Source organism: Aedes aegypti, chromosome 2 (genome assembly GCF_002204515.2).
Source record: "Aedes aegypti strain LVP_AGWG chromosome 2, AaegL5.0 Primary Assembly, whole genome shotgun sequence".
Classification (NCBI taxonomy): Eukaryota; Metazoa; Arthropoda; class Insecta; order Diptera; family Culicidae; genus Aedes; species Aedes aegypti.
Window position 1 is genome coordinate 104422239 of NC_035108.1, and position 21113 is coordinate 104443351.

Consider the following 21113-nt stretch of genomic DNA (forward strand, 5'->3'; position numbering starts at 1 on the left):
ACACCATTCCTTCTCTTTTCTTCCTCTGTCCACTTATAATAGAACCAATGATAGAAAGATCCTCCATAAGTCAATACCTTTTTCAATACCTATTTCATACGGATCGCCCAAATCGCAAAGCAGGCATGAAATTCTGTAGAAGCACATTATCACTTCATCTATAGATCACCCCGTAGCGCAACACACCATCAATCATCACTCACCAAGCCTGGGATCGTAGGTGCAAATTACACCCGATTCTGTTTTTGCACGGAGAATGCGTACCGTGCAAAAAAAGTTTTCAGTTCAAAATTTCAAAAACTTTATTTTGTTTCTGTTTATTTATACCTATAATCTATTAACTGTTATTTTAATATCTAATAGAATTGTAAAATAAACGGAATTATTGCTATCCACTATGAGTTCTATGTAAAACTTGTGAACTTTCCTCGATTTATTCGAAGATCTACTGAGTGGTATTGGACTCATAACAGAAGTTACGCGGTCGGTCTCGTAGGAACACAAGTTTCCCTACTGCCGGCAACACAAATCAACCGCGGGTCGAAAATCTGTCCCTGAGCACAGCTGAACAGTGCGCCGGCGCTGAAAATGCACACAAAGTACTGGTAGCAGTTGAACGGATGGGCCAGGACTCCGATGTCTACACCCTGGCAAACGACCGCTGGATCGGTGGATGGAGGTGCATCTGTTGCCGTGGTAGATTCTACCGTGCTGCTAGGTTCATTGGTCACAGTGGAAGGTTCCACGGTCGGCGCGGAAGCTGTTGTAATCTCCGGAGTCGTGGATGACTCCGTTGAAACTGTTGATGGGTTGTCGGTCACAGTTGAGAGTTCGGTCGTGACCTCCGGAGTTATGGATGACTCCGTAGAAACGGTTGACGGACTGTCGGTCACAGTGGAGAGTTCGGTTGTAATCTCCGGAGTTGTGGGTGATTCCGTCGAAACGGTTGACGGATTGTCGGTCACAGTTGAGAATTCGGTTGTGACCTCCGGAGTTATGGATGACTCCGTAGAAACGGTTGACGGACTGTCGGTCACAGTGGAGAGTTCGGTTGTAATCTCCGGAGTTGTGGGTGATTCCGTCGAAACGGTTGACGGATTGTCGGTCACAGTTGAGAGTTCGGTTGTGACCTCCGGAGTTGTGGATGACTCCGTTGAAACTGTTGATGGGTTGTCGGTCACAGTTGAGAATTCGGTTGTAATCTCCGGAGTAGTGGGAGGTGGCTCTGTTGATATAGTTGACGGACTGTCGGTTGGTGTGGGAACCGTTGATGGAGGTACCGTCGAGAGTTCTGGTGTAATCTCCGCAGTTGTGAAAGGTAACTCCGTTGAAATGGTTGACGGGCTATCGGTTGTAGCTTCTGGAGTCACCGATGGTGAATCCGTAGTAATAGCTGACGAGCCATCGGTAGTTCCATCTTCGGTAGTCCCTTCCGTCTCATCTGTAACTAAACCAGCACAATCTCCTGGAACACATAGCCCATTGGAGAAATAATGTTCTGCAGCACATTCCCTGAAATGTGGAAACCCTGCCTCACACATGTAAAAGCTTGAACAGCTTTCCGGGTTGGCTATTAGTTCATCGTCTTCTGGGCATGTTACGCCCTGAACTCTACACAAAGCATCAGCTGGAGTCGTGCAGGTTCCTGTCACTAAATCAAAGTACTGCATACTGGAGCACTCAGCCGGTTGAGGAGTTCCATCGGAGCAGATGTAGTATCTAAAATTTATTAAACGCGACTGTATTCCATCAACAGTTCACAGACATACGCAGTAATACCTAGCACAATTCCGTCCAGTTGAATCCGGAAGAAACACTGCTTCGTCACCCTCTGCTGGACACGTCACATCACATACAACATTCTGGATAAACTCTTCCGAACACTGCAAGCTGACTACTGCAGTCGGATTTGCCACGACGAGTATCGCCAAGAAGAGCCAATTCCACATGTCGTCGATAGCAGTGCCCAATCTGAACTACAAGACATTGTACAATCATGTATCGATTTATGTAATCGAATTATATGGATTATCAGCTACTTGCCTAGAATTTTGATAACTGACTAGGGTCGTAAATTACCGCGTTTATCTGCATCCGGAAAAATCAAGATTCGTCTAGACAACAACAACAAAACTCAGGTAGGTGACTCAAAAAGTGCATTTGGGTTTTTTTTTTCAATATTGAGCAAATATGAATTTGTGAATATGATAAGAAGCAGGAACTCGGAGGGTTTGATTTGCGATGTCTTATGTTTTTTTTTTTCAAGTGGGCCCTAAATTGTTTTAATGAATAGTTATTTTTATTTACTAATGAATGAGCGTATTTTGGAAAATACTTTAGCAATCTTTCCAACTAAAATAACGGCTAGAACATATTTAAACTTTAATTTGAATAATGTTCCCAAATATGAACCTTGACACTTTTGGACAATTTTTACGTTCAATTTGCCACAGGGGTTTGAGTTTTGACATTGGGAAGGGACATAGAAAACAAAATATACCCAAAATGTGAGTTTAAACCAAGGGGTGTGACAAAATCACAAAAACCGTAAACAAATTTTGTTTGCCATGCAAATCATACAAAATTTCTGGCTTAAACTTAAGTGTTTGGTACTAAAATTGGAACAGAGCTTTAGGACTTCATTAGTTTTGAGTCCTAGAACTAGGTATTAACGAAAATATATTGAACCAATTCGCACCAAATCGTATTCCGAGCTGGCAGCACCCTCTCAGATTTCAATGAAATAAAAACGATTTGTATAAACAAGCAGAGTGTAATCCTTTTGCCTAAATTTCTAACGATTTTTAACGTGACTTTTCCAACTGTAACGAAAGCTTTCTCAACAAATCTCGAATTAAATTTATAGATTAGCAGATTAAGCAATAGAACTGTTACTGTTTCTATTTTTTCATGATTTTCTCTAGGAATTTCGTGGAAATTCAGGTATTGCAAAAGATTCAAGGCTTATTCCGAAGATTTCTCTAGAAGTTCATTAAGTGATAATTTCTCGTGGAGAATTTGCCTAAAGAAATCTTCCAAGAATTTTATTTCGGTATCTCAAGAATTGAATAATTGAATTTGAAGGTAATTTGTATGGTTTTCCTGTATTTTTCCAAGGAAAACCATACAAATTACCTTCAAAGATTCGTTTAGAAATTTTAAGGAAATTCTAAGTTCCCAAGGAGTTTCCGGCGATTCTTCCATAGATTTCCTTAGTATGTCCTCCAAGATTTACGTTTATAACATCTTCAAAAAATATTTGTAAGATCTGCTAGAACAACAACTGGAGAATCGGTTGAAGGATTAGTGCAAAAATATCTGGAGGATCTCCTAGTATAGTTTTAGGAAAAAAAAAATCAGGGTAATCCCTGAGGAAATTACTGAAGCTCGTATCGTTGGAGTGTCCAAGGATCTCCTGGAGAAAATCCTTTAATCATCATCACTGTAGGATTTTTTTTTGAGAATTGGAAGTGAAATCTTCAGAAGAATTTCTAGAAGGATATTTTTTTTTTTTTTTAAGACACCTACACGTTAATGCTTTCAGTGGGCATTTTGCCCTTTGAAGAAAGCACCACACTAGACAACGGACTAGCATGCAACGCCCAGTGGTACAGTCGGAGAACATTCCTCACAAAAAGTTTTCCGGCCTGCAGCGGGAATCGAACCCACACACCTTAGCCCGATGCGGCTAAATACCTGGTGACACTAACCGCACGGCTACGAAGCCCACATATTGACAAACGGGTTTTTTCGTAATATTTTAGGTAAAACAAATTTTAAGTGTAATCCAAAATTTCAATTTCTGCTCAAACATGTTCACTTCACTCAAACAAGCAAAAATATGTCAAAAAACTACATGTCATTGGTTTGAATTTTGTTTTATTGTTGAACATGTGAAAAAAATGCGTTTTTTTTTTCAAAAAACTAGGAAGTACCTTTTGCCTTATAACTTTGGGTAGACGCATCTATTTCAAAAACCCGAAAATAAACATCAATCTTCAATCTTGGTAGAAGAAGAGTTCATATGCATCTATCATGCTGAATTAGGGCTTATGCTAACTTGGGTTGGGATCCAACCTGGTTCAAATCATATTTTGTTTTCTTTTTTCGAACTCACATAACTTACAAAAACTTTGTAGAGGGATTTGGTAAAACATTTTCTTAAATTAATTTTCTTAAAATTTCTTAAAATCATTCTAAAACATTGGCAAAATATACTAAACTAAACATTTTTCAAGGCCCCTTTTTATAGTGATTCACGTCCCCAGGTGTTTGGTAGTTTAGTAAATTATGCAATAAATTTCTCAAAGAATTCTTTTTCATGCTTCTTAATTTTTTGTTCCATTTTTGTCTCCTAATGTTGGTTCAGGGTCATCTCTAGGAATTCAAACAGAGACAAAGTCAGTAAATGTTGAGTTTTTTACACAAACACATTTTTTCATGCATCTTTCAGAGAAACCTTCAAGGGTTCTTCAAGGCACTCCCTCAAGATATACATCGTTGAATTTCTTATGGAACTTTTCTTATTATTCTTTTCAACGACAGGAGGTGAAATATGTCAACACATTCCTCCAGAAATTCATTTAAGGGATCTTCCAAGTGATACTAGAAAGGTATATTGAACTTTTTGACCAGGGATTGAGCCGAGAGCTACAGCAGGAATAATAATCAGGTAACTTCCAAGAATCTTCAAAACATCTCGAAGAATACTTGGTTTTAATTATGAATCGTGATTTACGGCCAACCAGCCGAGTGGAAGTTTTTAACAACTACCGAAAAGTTAAACATTACATATAATTTGCAATTGGGTTAGATGGACAAATTGATGTGAAGATTTGCGAAAAAGTTACACGTCTTCTCAGTGAGAATCAAACTCACGACTCCCCGATCTCTAGTTGGGGCGCGTTACCACTACGCCATGAGAGGACTGATGAACGCAGAAGTTAACCTGAATTCGATCCTTTTTGGCAAAGTGCACCTTTTTCGGAAGAATTTGCGAAAAAGGACCACGTGATTATTGAGCTGAAATCGAATTCAGGTTAACTTCTGCGTTCATGAGTCCTCTCATGGCGTAGTGGTAACGCGCCCCAACTAGAGATCGGAGAGTCGTGAGTTCGGTTCTCACTGAGAAGACGTGTAACTTTTTCGCAAATCTTCACATCAATTTGTCCATCTAACCCAATTGCAAATTATATGTAATGTTTAGCTTTTCGGTAGATATCGAAGAAATTAGCCAGGCATTCTCTAAGCTGTGTTCTAGGGGTTCGTTTAAAAATTCCTTCTTTTCAATCCTTCTTTTTTCTAGTAGTTGCTGAAAAGAGTCTTATAGAGATTGTTCCATTAAATTTTTCACGGATTTTAAGGATTTCTCATGGATTGATCTAGATATTCCTTCTGGAATTTTCGAGGGATCTTCAGAAATAGATAAAGAACCAAGGATTTTGTCAGGAATTTCTATAGATTTTTCACCTTCTCGTTTCAAAATTTCCTGCTTAAAGATTTTTTTTAATTTCTTTATTAGTATGATTCTAAACATTACATTAATTTCTTATATCTAGGTGTTCTGTATCATTAGACAAGACTATCATCCTTATTTAGTAAAACAAATTTAAGATTTTATTTACATTTGGTTAAAAACATTTTACATTTCATTTGCCGTAGTAGTTCAGATTTTTTACAGGTGAGTTGATTTCACCTGTTTATAAGAAAAAAAAACGTTTTCAATTTACTTAATCTAATATCCTTCTAAAAGATTGCTTTTACTTCCTTCGTTGGTAGTTTTAAGAATTCCTTAACAATCTTCTGTGAAAATTTCTTCAGATATTTTACCAAAGCTATCTCCGGATGAGTATGCGGCTTTTTCAGAGATTCTTTTAATATAGAGCACTAGTGAATTGCATAAAATATTTTATGTTCAAACATGGGCCAACATAAAAATACCAAAAATTGTAAGCAAAAATCGTTTCAATTGAATTAATAATTGCTTGGGAAATGTAATATGTTATTAACAAAATGTTAATTAAATTCAAATTTCGTCATAGCAAATTAGGATGATAGCGTTGCCAAACACAGAACACTTAGAGATATGATGAATTAAGTTGAAGATGAATCGAAGCCAAAGTTTAAATTTTCAAGAACACGGATCTGGAGAACCGAACATCCGTTCAATGTGAAAACTTGATCGATTGGTCGCTAGCTGGTGGTGACCAATCGATTAGGTTTTCAGCTCAAACGGATGGTTGGTTCTCCAGATCCGTGCTCTCGAAAATTTGAACTTTGGCTTCGATTTATCTTCACCTTAATTCATGAATGATATTTATAGAAAATCAAACAAAATTAACAGCAAGGAAGAAGAAACACCCGATAGCATCAAAAGATTCCGATCTTTGTTTGTGCATATCTCGTGCCGCCAAGGTTACAAGGTGTGTGAGATAACCCGAGCAGAAGAAAATAACTACTGAATACCAAATTGAGTTATTCCATACCAGATAATTTCCAACACTTACAACCTGAATGAGGTATGAATGAGTCCTGCATAAGAGGTAAAATACCTCAAATAATACCTTTTGCATATTCTACAAATACCAAGCTGATACTTAGATCAGGTATTGTAATACCTAAATAATACTTGTTGGATTTTCATATAAAAGTGAAATTTTTCAATACTTGTTCAATACCTCCAGCAGTCCTCAATAGCTATCGAATACCAAAATGAAGTATTTTTAATTGTTTTAAACATTTTTTTCAAATACCATTATAATACCAAAATGAGGTATTGATAACTGAACAATACCTAATTCTGGTATGATACCGAAATATGGAATGCATAAGTTATTGGCGAGTTATTCTTTCCTCCTCGGGAAATGCAAAAATCTGTATAAATATTTACAAGTACCGTAAATTCGGGTGAAATTGATCAGTAGGGTGAAATTGATCACTGTGTCACTCGATTTTATTTCTTCCCAATGGAGGTCAAATATCAGTGTAACCTGCAGTGAATGAACATTGTTTGTCGTAAGTATGTCCAAATTGTGTGTTGTGAAGTTTTTTGCGTTCAAAAATGTTTATTTATATGAAAATAATGTAAAATTTCAAAATCTTGTACGGTGCAGTGTTGACAAACATCAATAAACTTCTAGTTCTAGACAAGGATTTGGACATGGTATAATCCTGAAAGTTTGTGAGGATACTAAAGATATATCCCCAAACTAGATTTCATAACCACAACTCGTACAAATTCGTTGATTTGGTTGAAATAATTGAATTTCTGTAATATATCAAGAAATTCCTTAGGAAATTGCATACACTTAGGAGTTTTCTGCGTTATTCTTGAAATTTAAACATTCATTATTTCTATAAATATTGTATTGTTAAGAATTTGGCAAGCATATTCGGATTCAGGGAGCTCAAATTTATTATGTAAAGTTGTTTTGAAAACTAACAATAATGGCATTGCGAAGTGATCAATTTCACCCCGAAATGAGATCTCCCGATTTTTTATTTTAGACATATTTTTTAGCACTAAAATTACATTTGTTAGAAAATTTCGGTACTTGAGTCAATGAGGCTCACCTTCATACTTGTTTTCCTGCATTCAGTTGTTTGGCATTGTCAACATTATAGAAATCAGACAAGAAAAACCTTGAAAAGTAATCAATTTCACCCGAAATTACGGTACCGTGGATCTGCATAGTGACAAAACTGTGACCATAATCGTCGACAGAGCCGCAGCAGTTGATGGTTTCTTTGCCACCCGTCGTATTACCGAGAATGGTGGTAAATTGCCAAAGCATTGTCCCAAGGTAGCGGTTATCAACCTCAGCGATTCATATGAAGCCTTTTACTGGCGAAGAACTATTCGAAGGTATGATTTTGTCTGTGGTATGGCTACAGACATACAGAGCGTTATAACAAACAATAACGGCTCTGACTGCGTCCGAATGCAGGTCAATTTGGGGATGAGAGGGAAATGTTGACGTTTTACTTACTTTATGGAAGCCGAGGAGTCCTCTGCAGTTCTACAAGAAAACAATGGGAGTTTGGATGTGATAGATAGATACCGTAATCCGGGGTAACATTGATCATTTTTTTAGTTTTTCTTAAATTTTTCATTTCACAATACAAATGTTACAAATTTCATATTTTTAAAACAAGTACTGGCACCCACCGCTCCTATCTATGTACTTTATTTTGTTTTTCGAAAGATTTAAACATGTTTAAATAAATGTGTTAAGTGATTTTTGATTCAGTTGATATGGGGTAACATTGATCACCCAAGTAAACAACGTTCGCTAATATTGGAAATGTCGTTACTTACTAAAATCAGGGCCCCTGAAGCCGAATATGAAGACCAAACTCTTACAAGTCATTTACTTTTTGAGTTATTTCAAAACTAAAAACACCTTGAACCGCGTAATACGCCTAAAAGTAGGCAATTTCCTCAGGAAATTCTACATTCGTAATAGTAATTAGTTAATGTTGCCTAAATGAATAAACTTATGAAAGATTTGACAACGGAATCGTTTTCGGCGATGCCATTTTTAGTAACACCCGCATTTTCCTTGATCACATCGTCTACAGAACTCATGTGAGACATGAATTTTCGGTAGTGTCAGTGATAATGATAGAAATCATTGTTTCAAAAAGTTGACAAATTTGCGCATGAACTAAACGCAATTTTGACAAAAACCTTAATTATCATTAGCTTATGAATATACGGAAGAGAGGCACCATTAATGGTTCGAAAATGCTTCATCAATAAATCTTTATTTGAACGTTTAACAAGATGAGTCATCCCGATCAATGTTACCCCGGATTACGGTACCTTGAAATGATTATCGAGCATATACACGTGTAAATACTCGACCATCCCAAATTGGGAGACTGTCAGCCATCTTATAACAGTGTGGAAGAATCACCCGTAATGTGACTTACTTCACCGGAGATCTAACACTGACTCACTGGGGCGATGGGAAGACTCGAAGTATATTGACAGCTATGACGCATGCATTACCGTCTCAGCTGTCAGCCAGTTAGGGGAAAGGTATTAAACATACGCATGTAAGGGGAAAGGTATTAAACATACACACCCCACATTCTCCTTCTTCTCCGAAAAAAAAAATCATTGGCTCCGTTCTAGTGTTACCAATATTTATATTCCAATGCAATTTATTACATAGTTATGTTCTGATTTATTCGTTCTACCTCTTTCACGATATCCTATTATTGTATATATTGATAGGTTCTTCTTTCTTTCTTCATTAAGCACATTATCTTCCAAAAAAAATATCTTCAAAATCTCCACAACTTTTGTTTTGGCATTGGAAAATGTTTCTTGGTCAAAATGATCTGAACTCAAGCAATGCATCGATATTTGGAGTATTTGACTGTAAACTTCCATTTGAAGTACAACACTAAGAATGCTGTTTCGCCTATGAAAAGTGAGTTTCCCTGACAGCCCAACTAACATTTAGTGCAAATGTAAACATTATCTAAGCTCTCTTTTTACGGCTTTATGCTGAGTGAAGGCGCTATACATACGAACGAAAGCTTCTATGCGATCCTTTAACCAACAAAATTGGCGAATCTACTCAGCTATTTTTAAGCTGTGTTGACAGGTCTTATTCATACCTATAATTGCTCTATCTCTTCAGTTATACGACAAGTAGCCTGGTAACATCTTCGGAAGGCGCTTTCTCAACCATTTCGCAACTGTTGAATAATTTTTATACAGTTTCGCTGCATTATCGATTAAATATTATTTCAAGCTGTTTCACAGCTTCCGGAATTAATGTCATAAGTATCTGAATTTATTGTTCCCAACGTTACACAATTAAAGTACCTGCCACCGCTTTCGATCGAACTCACGATCTCTGCATCCACAAGTCTCGACGCTATCCTTCCTGCCACCACAGTATATATCGAAAGGCAAAAAAAAAAGCACACCGTTTTCTTCTACATTGAAAAAAATACATACAATATTTTATAGTGATCTTAAAAGATGTTATAGCCATGCTTATACCACATCATCAGGCTGTAAAAGGGTGTGAAGCTTCAAAACGCAATGTTTACATCCAGCAAGCTGTGTAGATGCGCGACAAGTTGTTGTTTTACAGCTTACTGCTGTATGCTCTCTGTATAACTGACAACAAAGCGCTTTTTAATTATATATTCAGCAGCATAACAACAACATATAATATAAAAGCAGCCGGATTAAGGATGGGGAGTTTTATTCCACATCAATAAGTTGCTATATTTTACGGTGTTGAGTTACAGCTGAGTGAAAGCACCAAAGCGATAACCGACGACATTTTTTTCAGCTTTGATATGCAGCTGCAAAACTTTTGCGTTACAGCTGTATTAACGCTGTTTGTTCTATTTTTGACAGCTTTCATTTTTTTTTGCTGCGTTCGCTACTTTAATTCAACTGTTATACAGCACAAAGCAAATAATCTTGGCTTATAGCGCTAAAATTGTTAGTTGGGAGAAATGTTCAAGAAATTTTCTACAGCGAGTAACGTGTGAAGCGCCATACTTTCTCAACTGCGTACTGTGATTTAATAAAAGTTGATTTTCTTGACCCTTTCTTGCAAGGAATTTCCCACGCATAAAGGAAGGCGACTGCTTTTCTTTTCAGATACATAGTTCCCATTATTATACATTCCTCAAGGAGATATTCACGCTTTTAACTGGTTCATCTCCAAACTGCTATTAACTTTGAGCTCTATAGTTAACACAAACTTTCAACACTTTTTGGTTGCGCTTTTGTATTCTGTACAACATATGAAGGATAAAAACCAACACTTTTCGTGCACAACTTCAACGTGGCGATGGTCATTCACGTGATACCTATTGTCAATAGGTAGTAGTAGAGTATTCACATCAGCAGCCGTTGAAATATATTTAAACATTCTCGCCGTTAAATGGGAATTTGTCTGACTCCATGGCTTTAGAAGCCGGCTCTCCTAATTGGACAATCACTTCATCCTTAATAATATTTTGACGAGTTACGTCTCCAGATGCCCGACCTGTGTCATCAAATACTTGTACTCGAATGATCTTAACTTGAGAATCGATCTTTTGTTGTATCTGCAACTTACACTGATAGGCAAAATAAAGTGCCCACCTTACCAGTTTTCGAATTTCTCTCATTGATTTGGCTCAAATTAAAGTTAACACACTTAAATCTTTTTTGATATTTTATTTTTGATATTCTTTTAAAGTTGCGCTTACGAAATTTTGATAAAAAAAATAATTTTACACACATAAAAAGAAAATCAATTTGTATTGAAAAAATAATAGTGACAAAATAAAGTGCCCACTTGCTTCTCTTTTCATTAACGTGATAACTCTGGCCTTATTTATCTCGAGCTTAATGCCTTAATTTCACTTCCGAAGTAAGTCGATCATGTAACCTTTGTTATCTCAGCTGAAAGTCTCTTTAATAAAAATAATAATAACTGTAACCTTAACGTCATAAGTGACTATACCGGGGTTGAGATACAATCCTAGATTTTTGGTGTGAGAGATATGTGCTCTAACCACTAAACCAGGCCAGTCCCCAAAGATCACTGTTCCGTATTTCTGATCCGTTTTATATGTATTGTTTACTTAGCCAGTTTCTGAGAGTGAATTTCGTTAACACTCTAGATGAACAAGATAAACTTCTGGGTGGGTTTTCTTAAACACCACAGATTCCAACCTTTCCTGTTGTCCCGACATACCATTTCACTCTATCTACACGATTCTCATTACGCATCAGATAACATTATCGACTTTTCTCAGACAATTTTCATTACCTGTCTCTGGGGGTTGTCCCGACGTGCCATTTTTTTTAAAGGTTTTCATTACACATCCATTTTCGGATGGCTTCCATTACACACCATATTTTTTTCAGGTGGTATTCATTACACACCATTTTTTTCGTGATTTGCATTATTTCTCTCATTACCACACCCAATTATTCTCATGTGGGTTTTCATTATAAACCCTATTTTCCCGAGTGGTTTCTATTACAGCGGGGATTCGCTGGTTGGAACACGACTGCCTTCCATCTAGCGAATCCGACCCGTTAGTTGGAACGACTGACAGATGGTGAAAATGCTCCATACTCTGGAGAGCAGCATCTGGAGAGCAAATCGTCACGAAACGCACATATACATGCACATTTGTTCTATAGATGGTAACTTCAAAGCGACGGTGCTAAGACGTCAAAGTCAGTTTGACATCTTCTCTTGAAATTCGAGTGCTTTTTAGTTGGAATATTTTCCAACCAGCGAACATCCAAGCATCGAGCCATTCCATGTAGCGGACCCCCAAAGAGCGAATTCACACTGTACGCATCCTATTTCGTTCCGGGTTATCTTGTAGTACATACCCTTCTTCTTCTTTCTGGTATTACGTCCCAACTAGGACAAAGCCTGCTTCTTAGCTTAGTGTTCTTATGAGCACTTCCACAGATTTAACTGAGAGCTTTCTTTGCCGATTGACCATTTTTGCATGTGTATATCGTGTGGCAGGTACGAAGATACTCTATGCCCTGGGAATCGCAAAAATTTCCTTTACGACCAGCGGGATTCGAACCCACGACCCTCAGCTTGGTCATGTTGAATAGCTGCGCGTTTACCGCTACGGCTATCTGGGCCCCACAACATACCCTATTATTTTCGAATAGTTTCCATTACACACCATTTTTTTCAGAGGGTTTCCAATACACACCTTATTTTATCAGGTGGTTTCACTACATACCCTATTTTTTTCAGGTCGTTTTCTTTACAAACCATATTTTCCGAGGATTTGTCATTACACACCCTGTTTTGCATCCGGTGGTTTTCATTATTTTTTTTTCTGGGTGGTTTTCATTACACACTCTTTTCTTATCAGGTGTTTTTCATCACACACCATATATTTTTTTTCGGGTGGTTTATTATTACACACCATTTTTCCCGGGTGGTTTTCATAACGCACCCTATTTTTATCTGGTGGTTTACATTACCCAAAATATTTATTTTACCGGGTGGTTTTCATTACGCACCCCTTTTTCAGGTGGTTTTTATTACACACCCTATTTTTCCTCGGGAGGTTTTCGTTACACACCCTATTTTTTTCCGGGTGGTCTTCATTACACACCCTTTTTTTCCCCCGGGTGGTTTTCATTACACACCCTATTTTTTTCCGGGTGGTTTTCATTACGCACCCTATTTTTCCTCGGGTGGTTTTCATTACACACCCTATTTTATTCCCCGGGTGGTTTTCATTACGCACCCTATTTTTTTCCCGGGTGGTTTTCATTACACACCCAATTTTTGTTTGGAAGGTTTTCATTACGCTTCCATTTACTCTACCAGGGTGGTTTTCTCTACGCACCACAGGTTTTCTCATACACTTTTCCATCGGTCGTTTTCGTTGCACACTGCACCTTACACACTCGATCACAATTTGCTAGCTGTATCACCATTTTCCTGGACCGCTCCTTCAACTGAACTGCCATTCCGAGTGATTCTTCACACCTGGCTTACCAATCAGCAATGTCAATAATAAGCTCCTGGCAGGATCGCCAATGTAAATACTCGACCATCCCAAATTGGGAGACTGTCAGCCATCTTATAACAGTGTGGAAGAATCACCCGTAATGTGACTTACTTCACCGGAGATCTAACACTGACTCACTGGGGCGATGGGAAGACTGACGGCCACATCACGCACACACTAATATTGCGATCATAGCATACGCATGCATTACCGTCTCAGCTGTCAGCCAGTTAGGGGAAAGGTATTAAACATACGCATGTAAGGGGAAAGGTATTAAACATACACACCCCACAACACGGATGACCGATTGGGCGGTTACTACCGGAACCAGACATCTCGTCGCTCTTTCCATAGGAACATGCAGCATATTCAACGGATCAAACTCTATTTGGTCGGCGTTAAGTCAGAGGGGACCAAGTACAAAACTTAGGAAAATTGGATTATTCTCTCATTAGATGCGAAATTACCTTACCTCCAATTCACTTTGATCAGATTTGATGAATGCTGAAAACTGCGAGAGATATGTAATAAATTTACTAAGGATGATCAATAAAATCAATAAAAGTATGCAATCAGAGTGGACCAAGTGCATATTACCAGAACAGCGAAATTAATCAGTGCGCTGAGGAGTGCGAGAAAATGAAAAATATTTGAAATGATTTGTCAGATTTTTCGACGTCGAATGATTCTTCTACTCATCCATTAATAAATATTACATTTTTCGATGCATTTGATTTTGATTTTTGACCATTTACCATATTTAAATGGGTGGTCAGAAATTGCAACAATTTCTGTGCAGACAGAGCGGACCAAGTGTTGAAAAGCAATAAGTGGATTAATTATTGCATTTTTTGAGTCAATTTCAGTGTCCAGTAGAAGTTTACGGTAGTTCTATGCTGTATGTATGGAATGTTATTGAAACCGTTTAACGGACCAGTATATTTTGGTCAGTACTCAAGATTTTCACTTGGTCCACTCTGACTGAACGTCAATTAGAATATTTCTGGTCGTCTATGTTCTGACCCTGCAATACCTTTATTTCAAAGCTAACGTAATGCCACTGATTTCTTTATAGACGATATGGATTATTGGAGAATTTACGATACTGGGTCTTGCTATTCTGTTTATCTTAGAGATATGCCCCCAATTTGATCATGCAAGCATTAAATGATTGTTATTTTCCTAGAAATTGTTCAGTCAGAGTGAACCAACTCACTGAACGGTGGTTTTTAGTTCAGTCAGAATGGACCAAGCACACATAGTCCATCAAAAAATCGTTCTATCAGAGGTTTGGATTATGATTTTTCATGATTATCATTTCTCATTATATTGTTTAAAAGTAGCACAAAGGTGTGTAGAAATATTGAACCAAAATTTAAACGAGTTTAAAAATTACAGAGCATTAGACTTTAAACCCATTTTTCTCAAAATATGAAAAATGTCACTTGGTCCACTCTGACTTTTTTTTTAATTTCTTTATTAGTATCATTCCAAACATTACATTCATTTCTTATATCTAGGTGTTCTGTGTTATTTGACAACACTATCATCCTAATTTGGTAAAACAAATTTAAGATTTAATTAACATATTGTTAACAACATTTCATTTGCCGTAGCAGTTCAGTTTTTTTTACAGGTGAGTTGATTTCACCTGCTTATAAGAGAAAAAAAAACGTTTTTAATATACTTAACCTAACTTAACCTAAACATATAACGCATTAATCGTGGCAATAGAAGATTGTAACGATTTTTGCCTGAAATTATTAATGATTGTATTTGACATTTGTTCCAATGTTTCAACATTGGATATTCTATGTAACTCATTGGTACTATACCAGGGAGGAAGCCTCAGAATCATTTTCAAAATTTTATTTTGAATTCTCTGCAGAGCTTTCTTCCTGGTATTACAACAGCTAGTCCATATTGGTACAGCATACAACATGGCTGGCCTGAAAATTTGTTTGAATATCAACAGCTTGTTCTTAAGACAAAGTTTTGATTTTCTAATAATAAGGGGATAGAGACATTTTACATATTTATTACATTTGGCTTGAATGCCCTCAATGTGATTTTTGAAAGTTAAATTTTTATCTAGCATGAGCCTTAGATACTTAACTTCATCTGACCAATTTATTGGAACCCCTCTCATCGTGACAACATGTCTACTTGAAGGTTTCAAATAAAGAGCTTTTGGTTTATGTGGGAATATTATTAGTTGAGTTTTGGAAGCATTAGGAGAAATCTTCCATTTTTGCAAGTATGAAGAAAATATATCCAAACTTTTTTGCAATCGACTACAGATGACACGCAGACTTCGACCTTTGGCGGATAGGCCTGTGTCATCCGCAAACAAAGATTTTTGACATCCCTGAGATAACTCGGGTAAGTCAGATGTGAAAATATTGTATAATATTGGTCCCAAAATGCTGCCTTGAGGAACACCAGCTCTTACAGGAAGTCTTTCAGATCTGGAGTTCTGATAATTAACCTGAAGTGTACGATTTGACAGATAACTTTGAATTATTCTAACAATGTGTGTTGGAAAATTAAAGTTTTTTAATTTTACAATCAAACCTTCATGCCAAACACTATCGAATGCTTTTTCTATGTCTAGAAGAGCAAGACCAGTAGAGTAGCCTTCAGATTTGTTGGAACGGATCAAATTTGTTACACGTAAAAGTTGATGAGTGGTCGAATGACCATGGCGGAATCCGAACTGTTCATTGGCAAAAATTGAATTTTCGTTGATGTGGGCCATCATTCTGTTCAAAATAACCTTTTCAAAAAGTTTACTGATGGAGGAAAGCAAACTGATTGGACGATAGCTTGAAGCTTCTGCAGGATTTTTGTCTGGTTTTAAAATTGGAACAACCTTAGCATTTTTCCATTTGTCAGGAAAATATGCTAATTGAAAACATTTGTTAAATATATCAACTAGAAATGATAAGCTACTTTCTGGAAGTTTCTTGATGAGGATGTAGAAAATTCCATCATCGCCAGGAGCTTTCATATTTTTGAATTTTTTAATAATAGTACTCACTTCTTCCAAATCAGTCTCCCAGGCATTTTCGAAAACGTTCTCTTGATTGAGAATATTTTCGAACTCCTGAGCAACTTCATTTTCAATTGGGCTAGTAAGTCCTAAATTAAAATTGTGCGCACTTTCAAACTGCATAGCAAGTTTTTGAGCTTTTTCGCAATTAGTTAGTAATAATTTGTTTTCCTCTTTCAATGCCGGTATAGGCTTCTGAGGTTTTTTCAAGATTTTAGATAATTTCCAAAAGGGCTTAGAGCCAGGGTCCAATTGAGAAATTTTATTTTCAAAATTTTTGTTTCTTAATTGAGCAAAACGTTTCTTGATTTCTTTCTGCAAATCCTGCCATATAATTTTCATAGCAGGATCGCGAGTGCGTTGAAATTGCCTTCTCCTCACGTTTTTAAGACGGATCAAGAGTTTAAGATCATCGTCTATAATCACGGATTCAAATTTTACTTCACATTTTGGAATTGCAATGCTCCGGGCTTCAACAATGGAATTTGTTAAAGTTTCAAGAGCATTGTCAATATCAAGTTTAGTTTCTAAAGAAATGTTAACATCAAGATTGGAGTCAACATACGTTTTATATATATTCCAGTCGGCTCGTAAATAATTGAAAGTGGAGCTGATAGGATTGAGAATCGCTTCTAGGGATATTTGAAATGTAACAGGGACATGATCAGAATCAAAATCAGCATGAGTAATCAGTTGGCTACAAAGATGACTAGAGTCGGTTAAGACCAAATCAATCGTAGATGGATTTCTAGAAGAGGAAAAACATGTGGGGCTATCAGGGTATTGAATTGAGAAATATCCTGAAGAGCACTCATCAAATAAGATTCTGCCGTTGGAATTACTTTGAGAATTATTCCATGACCGATGTTTGGCATTAAAGTCACCAATGACAAAAAATTTTGACTTATTGCGAGTCAATTTACGCAAGTCAGTTTGGAGCAAATTAACTTGCTACCCAGAGCATTGAAAAGGCAAATAGGCAGCTATGAAAGTATATTTACCAAACTGTGTTTCAACAGAAACACCTAAAGTTTCAAAAACTTTAGTTTCAAATGATGAAAACAGTTGATGTTTTATACGCCTATGAATGATGATTGCAACTCCCCCACATGCCCCATCAAACAAACAAAACAAACAAAAAAGTTAGGATCTCTTTTGAGTTTAGATCCAGGTTTTAAATACGTTTCGGTAATAACTGCTATATGCACGTTATTAACCGTAAGAAAATTAAACAGCTCGTCCTCTTTGCCATTCAGAGAACGAGCATTCCAATTTAAAATATTTAAATTATTATTTGGATCCATTAGAAAAACGTAATCCAATAACAATTTGATTTGTAAATTTTACACCTACTTGGACTGCTTCAGTCATAGTGGTGGCTTTGAACATTGCATCAATCATTAGATTCAATTGTTCAGTTAGAAAATTAAAATCAGAGGCAGACATGTCATGTGATTTCCCATTAGAATTTTCGGTAGACGAAGAAGTGGAGTAGGAGTTACCTGTGGCGGTAGGGTTTTTTCCATTTGATTTGAAACAAGTAGAATGGGTACTCATGGAACGAATAGGGGAAGAGTTCAAATTACCTGCTACGATATCGGCAAAGGATTTACCGTGGGTAGATACTGTGGGACGCCCTATTTCCTGAAAGAGTATGCTATAATATACACCCCTCGGTTTACTGTCAATTGACGTTCATTCGGTACGTCAATACCTATTGCCATAAAGAACGCCACCGACGTATACACGCGGCGTAAGCAGTCGGCCTCTTTCTCCTGCGAACTGCCGCCTAAGCAAGACGTGCGCTGCTGCGCAGTAGCGTGAGTATCAGCTCCGTTGGGCAATCCTCTAAGTGGCGATTAACGGATTTCCACAATGGCGATCCTACCAGGTTAGCTACCGAAAGGTAGCTAACAAATAAAGCGAACGCGTGTAGTAATCAACATGAGGGTTGCTCAACATGTCGAAAACAAGTGGAAATAAAACTGAAAAGTGTGTGTTTTGCGAACAAACTTGCTCGGTGTGAGAAAAAACTGCTGCTGTCTGGCGCCGTTTCCGTGGTAAAAAAAGTGCGGGATCATCATACGGAATATTGATCGGATGGACCTTACACAAAATGTTTCCTCTATGTGATATTCTGACAAGTGTGTAATTTGTTACGAGTAAAACGGTTTCGGACAGAGTGAATAGCATTCATTGTTTTCGGCTTGCGATAGATTGCTGTCAAAGTGCTTTTGCGATGGAAGCGCGAGAACTGGAGTTCCGATGCCGAACGATGACGTTGTTGTCAAGACGATGTGCATGTTTCACGAGACGGGATGCTCGGTGAATTAACGGACAATATGGGAATCTGTCACGAGTAGGGACTCTCGAGACAGATTTCGCGCTACATCCACGAGATGGGACACTCGGTGGGGATTAAGGAACAAGTCGGGACGCTTGGATAAATACCTAGAAAACATAATACATCTACCACTAGTCGGGAGGCTAGGTGGAGATTGTCAAGCTAATAGGACACTCGATTGTATGTAGAAAATGATCTGCCATGGAGTGGGATGCTCTATGGAGATTTAATGGCATCAGTGACAAGGCACTCGATGAGATAACATAAAATAAATTTGCCACGAGTCAGGACGCTTGGTGGAGATTTTTAATTTCATCTGGGAGATGAAACAAGAATCGATCTGCAGAGAGATGAATGCATGGCGTTACCATGAAAGGCTTGGATGCAAGCAGAGTGGGTATATGGCTGTCAAATGCCGAAAAAAAATCCACCTCACTATAATGAGTCAGCACGGTCAGCACAGATCGAAAGCTCAGGCCAGACCAGATAGCAAACGCTAATCTTTTCCAATCCTTTAAGGCTAAGTAGGCCGTCATTGAAATGTATACTGGGCATCGATGATTGAAGCCAAATTTGCTGCTGGAAAGGAATCGCTAAAGAAATTTCTCGCTGAATCCTTCCAGAAATTGTCTACTGCGACTCCCGTTTGAACTGACTTTTCTTTTCAACTGCGTACTTGCGATCAGAAAAAAGCGCTTACTTGATCGATTCCTTGCAGGAATTTTCCATGCATCAAGATAGGCCAAGAAATTACTTGTCAGCAGTGAATCAGGCTTGAGACAGAATTTTCTCACGATTGCGAATTAAAGAAAATCACTTGGTTTTGCACTGACATAGCTGAAGAATTATCAGCTTCCTTTCTGCATGTAAGCGCAAGCAGTGATCCTTTTTTTTTTGAATCAATATTATTTATGTTGACAAAGTTTTATCACTTTGAAATTGCGAGATGCAAAATCAACATGGCTGCCAAAACGCATGACGGGCTACTTAGCATTAATCTACGGGACATTTGGCAACGTTGGTGGTGGCACACACACAGTGGCCCAGTTTCGAAAAATCATGGCAAGAATTACGCATTCCCAGTATTGTACAAATATTGAGAATCACAAGCATTGTGGAACATGTTTTAGGGTTACATACCCTTAAAGTTATGGTTTTTATAGATCAGTATTTTAACAAAATTTTTGTTTATACATTTTGAAGATCTCAACTGGTTATTTGTGCATGACCCATTTTATTATTTAGCATACTCAAAATAATGGTTGTTATTTAAACAGGATTAATGCCAAATGAAAAATAAATTAGAACCCGGGAAAGTTAAATCTTGGTAAAAATGAGTTACCAATTATCAAAACTTATGCTGGAAATTTAGACTTACAAGACCTTTTTAAAGACGAAAGTTTGAAGCAAAAAATAACGTTTTTGGTCATGTTGCATCTATTTAGGGGACACGGAGAAAAACGTTTTTCCTTGAAATTTGCATATGTGTTCTTACCTGATTGTGATGAATGTTTGATTTTGTTTTTCAACTAAAACAAGTTTAGAAATTGGATTTTTTTTTTGAAAGATGAGGAGAGCTGGACCTATGTGCGTTGTGAGCATAAAAACAGATAGAGAAAAAGAGAGATGTGTCGACCTTGTCAACGAAGTCCGTGCTCAAAGCCAAATCTGGATTATTTGTAGTTCATTCAAAACTTTGAAAGATAACCTTGAGTAGAAATCTGGACCGCGTTATTTTTTTGGCGCCATCAACGGAGAAATACCTACTTGAACTAGTAAGCCGCAGTTAGATTATATTACGAAAGAGCCGATTTAAGTAAAAGCAAATACGTCAAATTTGAGTCGATTTGTAGTTCCGTGTTAACGAAAATTTTACAACACATTTTACAACATATTGAATATGAACGAAAATGAAAGAGCCTGTTACTTTGAATGAATAAAGTGGTGAGAGAGTGAATAAATAAATTGATAAATGCAACGAGAATGATTGATTGTAAGCCGATAAGAAGACATTGAGCTATAATGCTTGGTGTATATAACATAACTATCGAAGAGTGATGTAGTATAGTTGTTAGAAAATATCGTCTATGTTTGAGATGATATAGCACCTCGAAAGTGAAACGCACGTGAAAAGGCAGACCAGCGGTTGTATTCTGACTGTTTAGATTATATTGTGCAGTGGATAAT

At 37.3% G+C, this 21113-nt stretch overlaps 2 protein-coding genes across 14 annotated transcripts in view; both read right to left on the minus strand.

Moving 5' to 3' along the window:
* Nucleotides 1-21113, minus strand: part of LOC5576845 (PTB domain-containing adapter protein ced-6) — a 271935-nt gene that overhangs the window by 173578 nt on the left and 77244 nt on the right. The gene's annotated exons all lie outside the window — the stretch shown is intronic.
* Nucleotides 285-1995, minus strand: LOC5577056 (mucin-2). The gene is made up of 2 exons (XM_021841817.1): nucleotides 1780-1995; nucleotides 285-1719 (listed from the first exon to the last, which is right to left on the minus strand). The coding sequence occupies exons 1-2, from the start codon at nucleotides 1947-1949 to the stop codon at nucleotides 477-479; spliced, it is 1413 nt and encodes a 470-aa protein (XP_021697509.1). The 5' UTR covers nucleotides 1950-1995; the 3' UTR covers nucleotides 285-476.

Coding starts and splice junctions, on each gene's coding strand:
- LOC5577056 (XM_021841817.1), bottom strand. CDS start 1,949: ATGTGGAATTGGCTCTTCTTGGCGATACTCGTCGTGGCAAATCCGACT. Junction 1,720..1,779: donor ACTGGACGGAATTGTGCTAG/GTATTACTGCGT, acceptor AATAAATTTTAG/ATACTACATCTGCTCCGATG.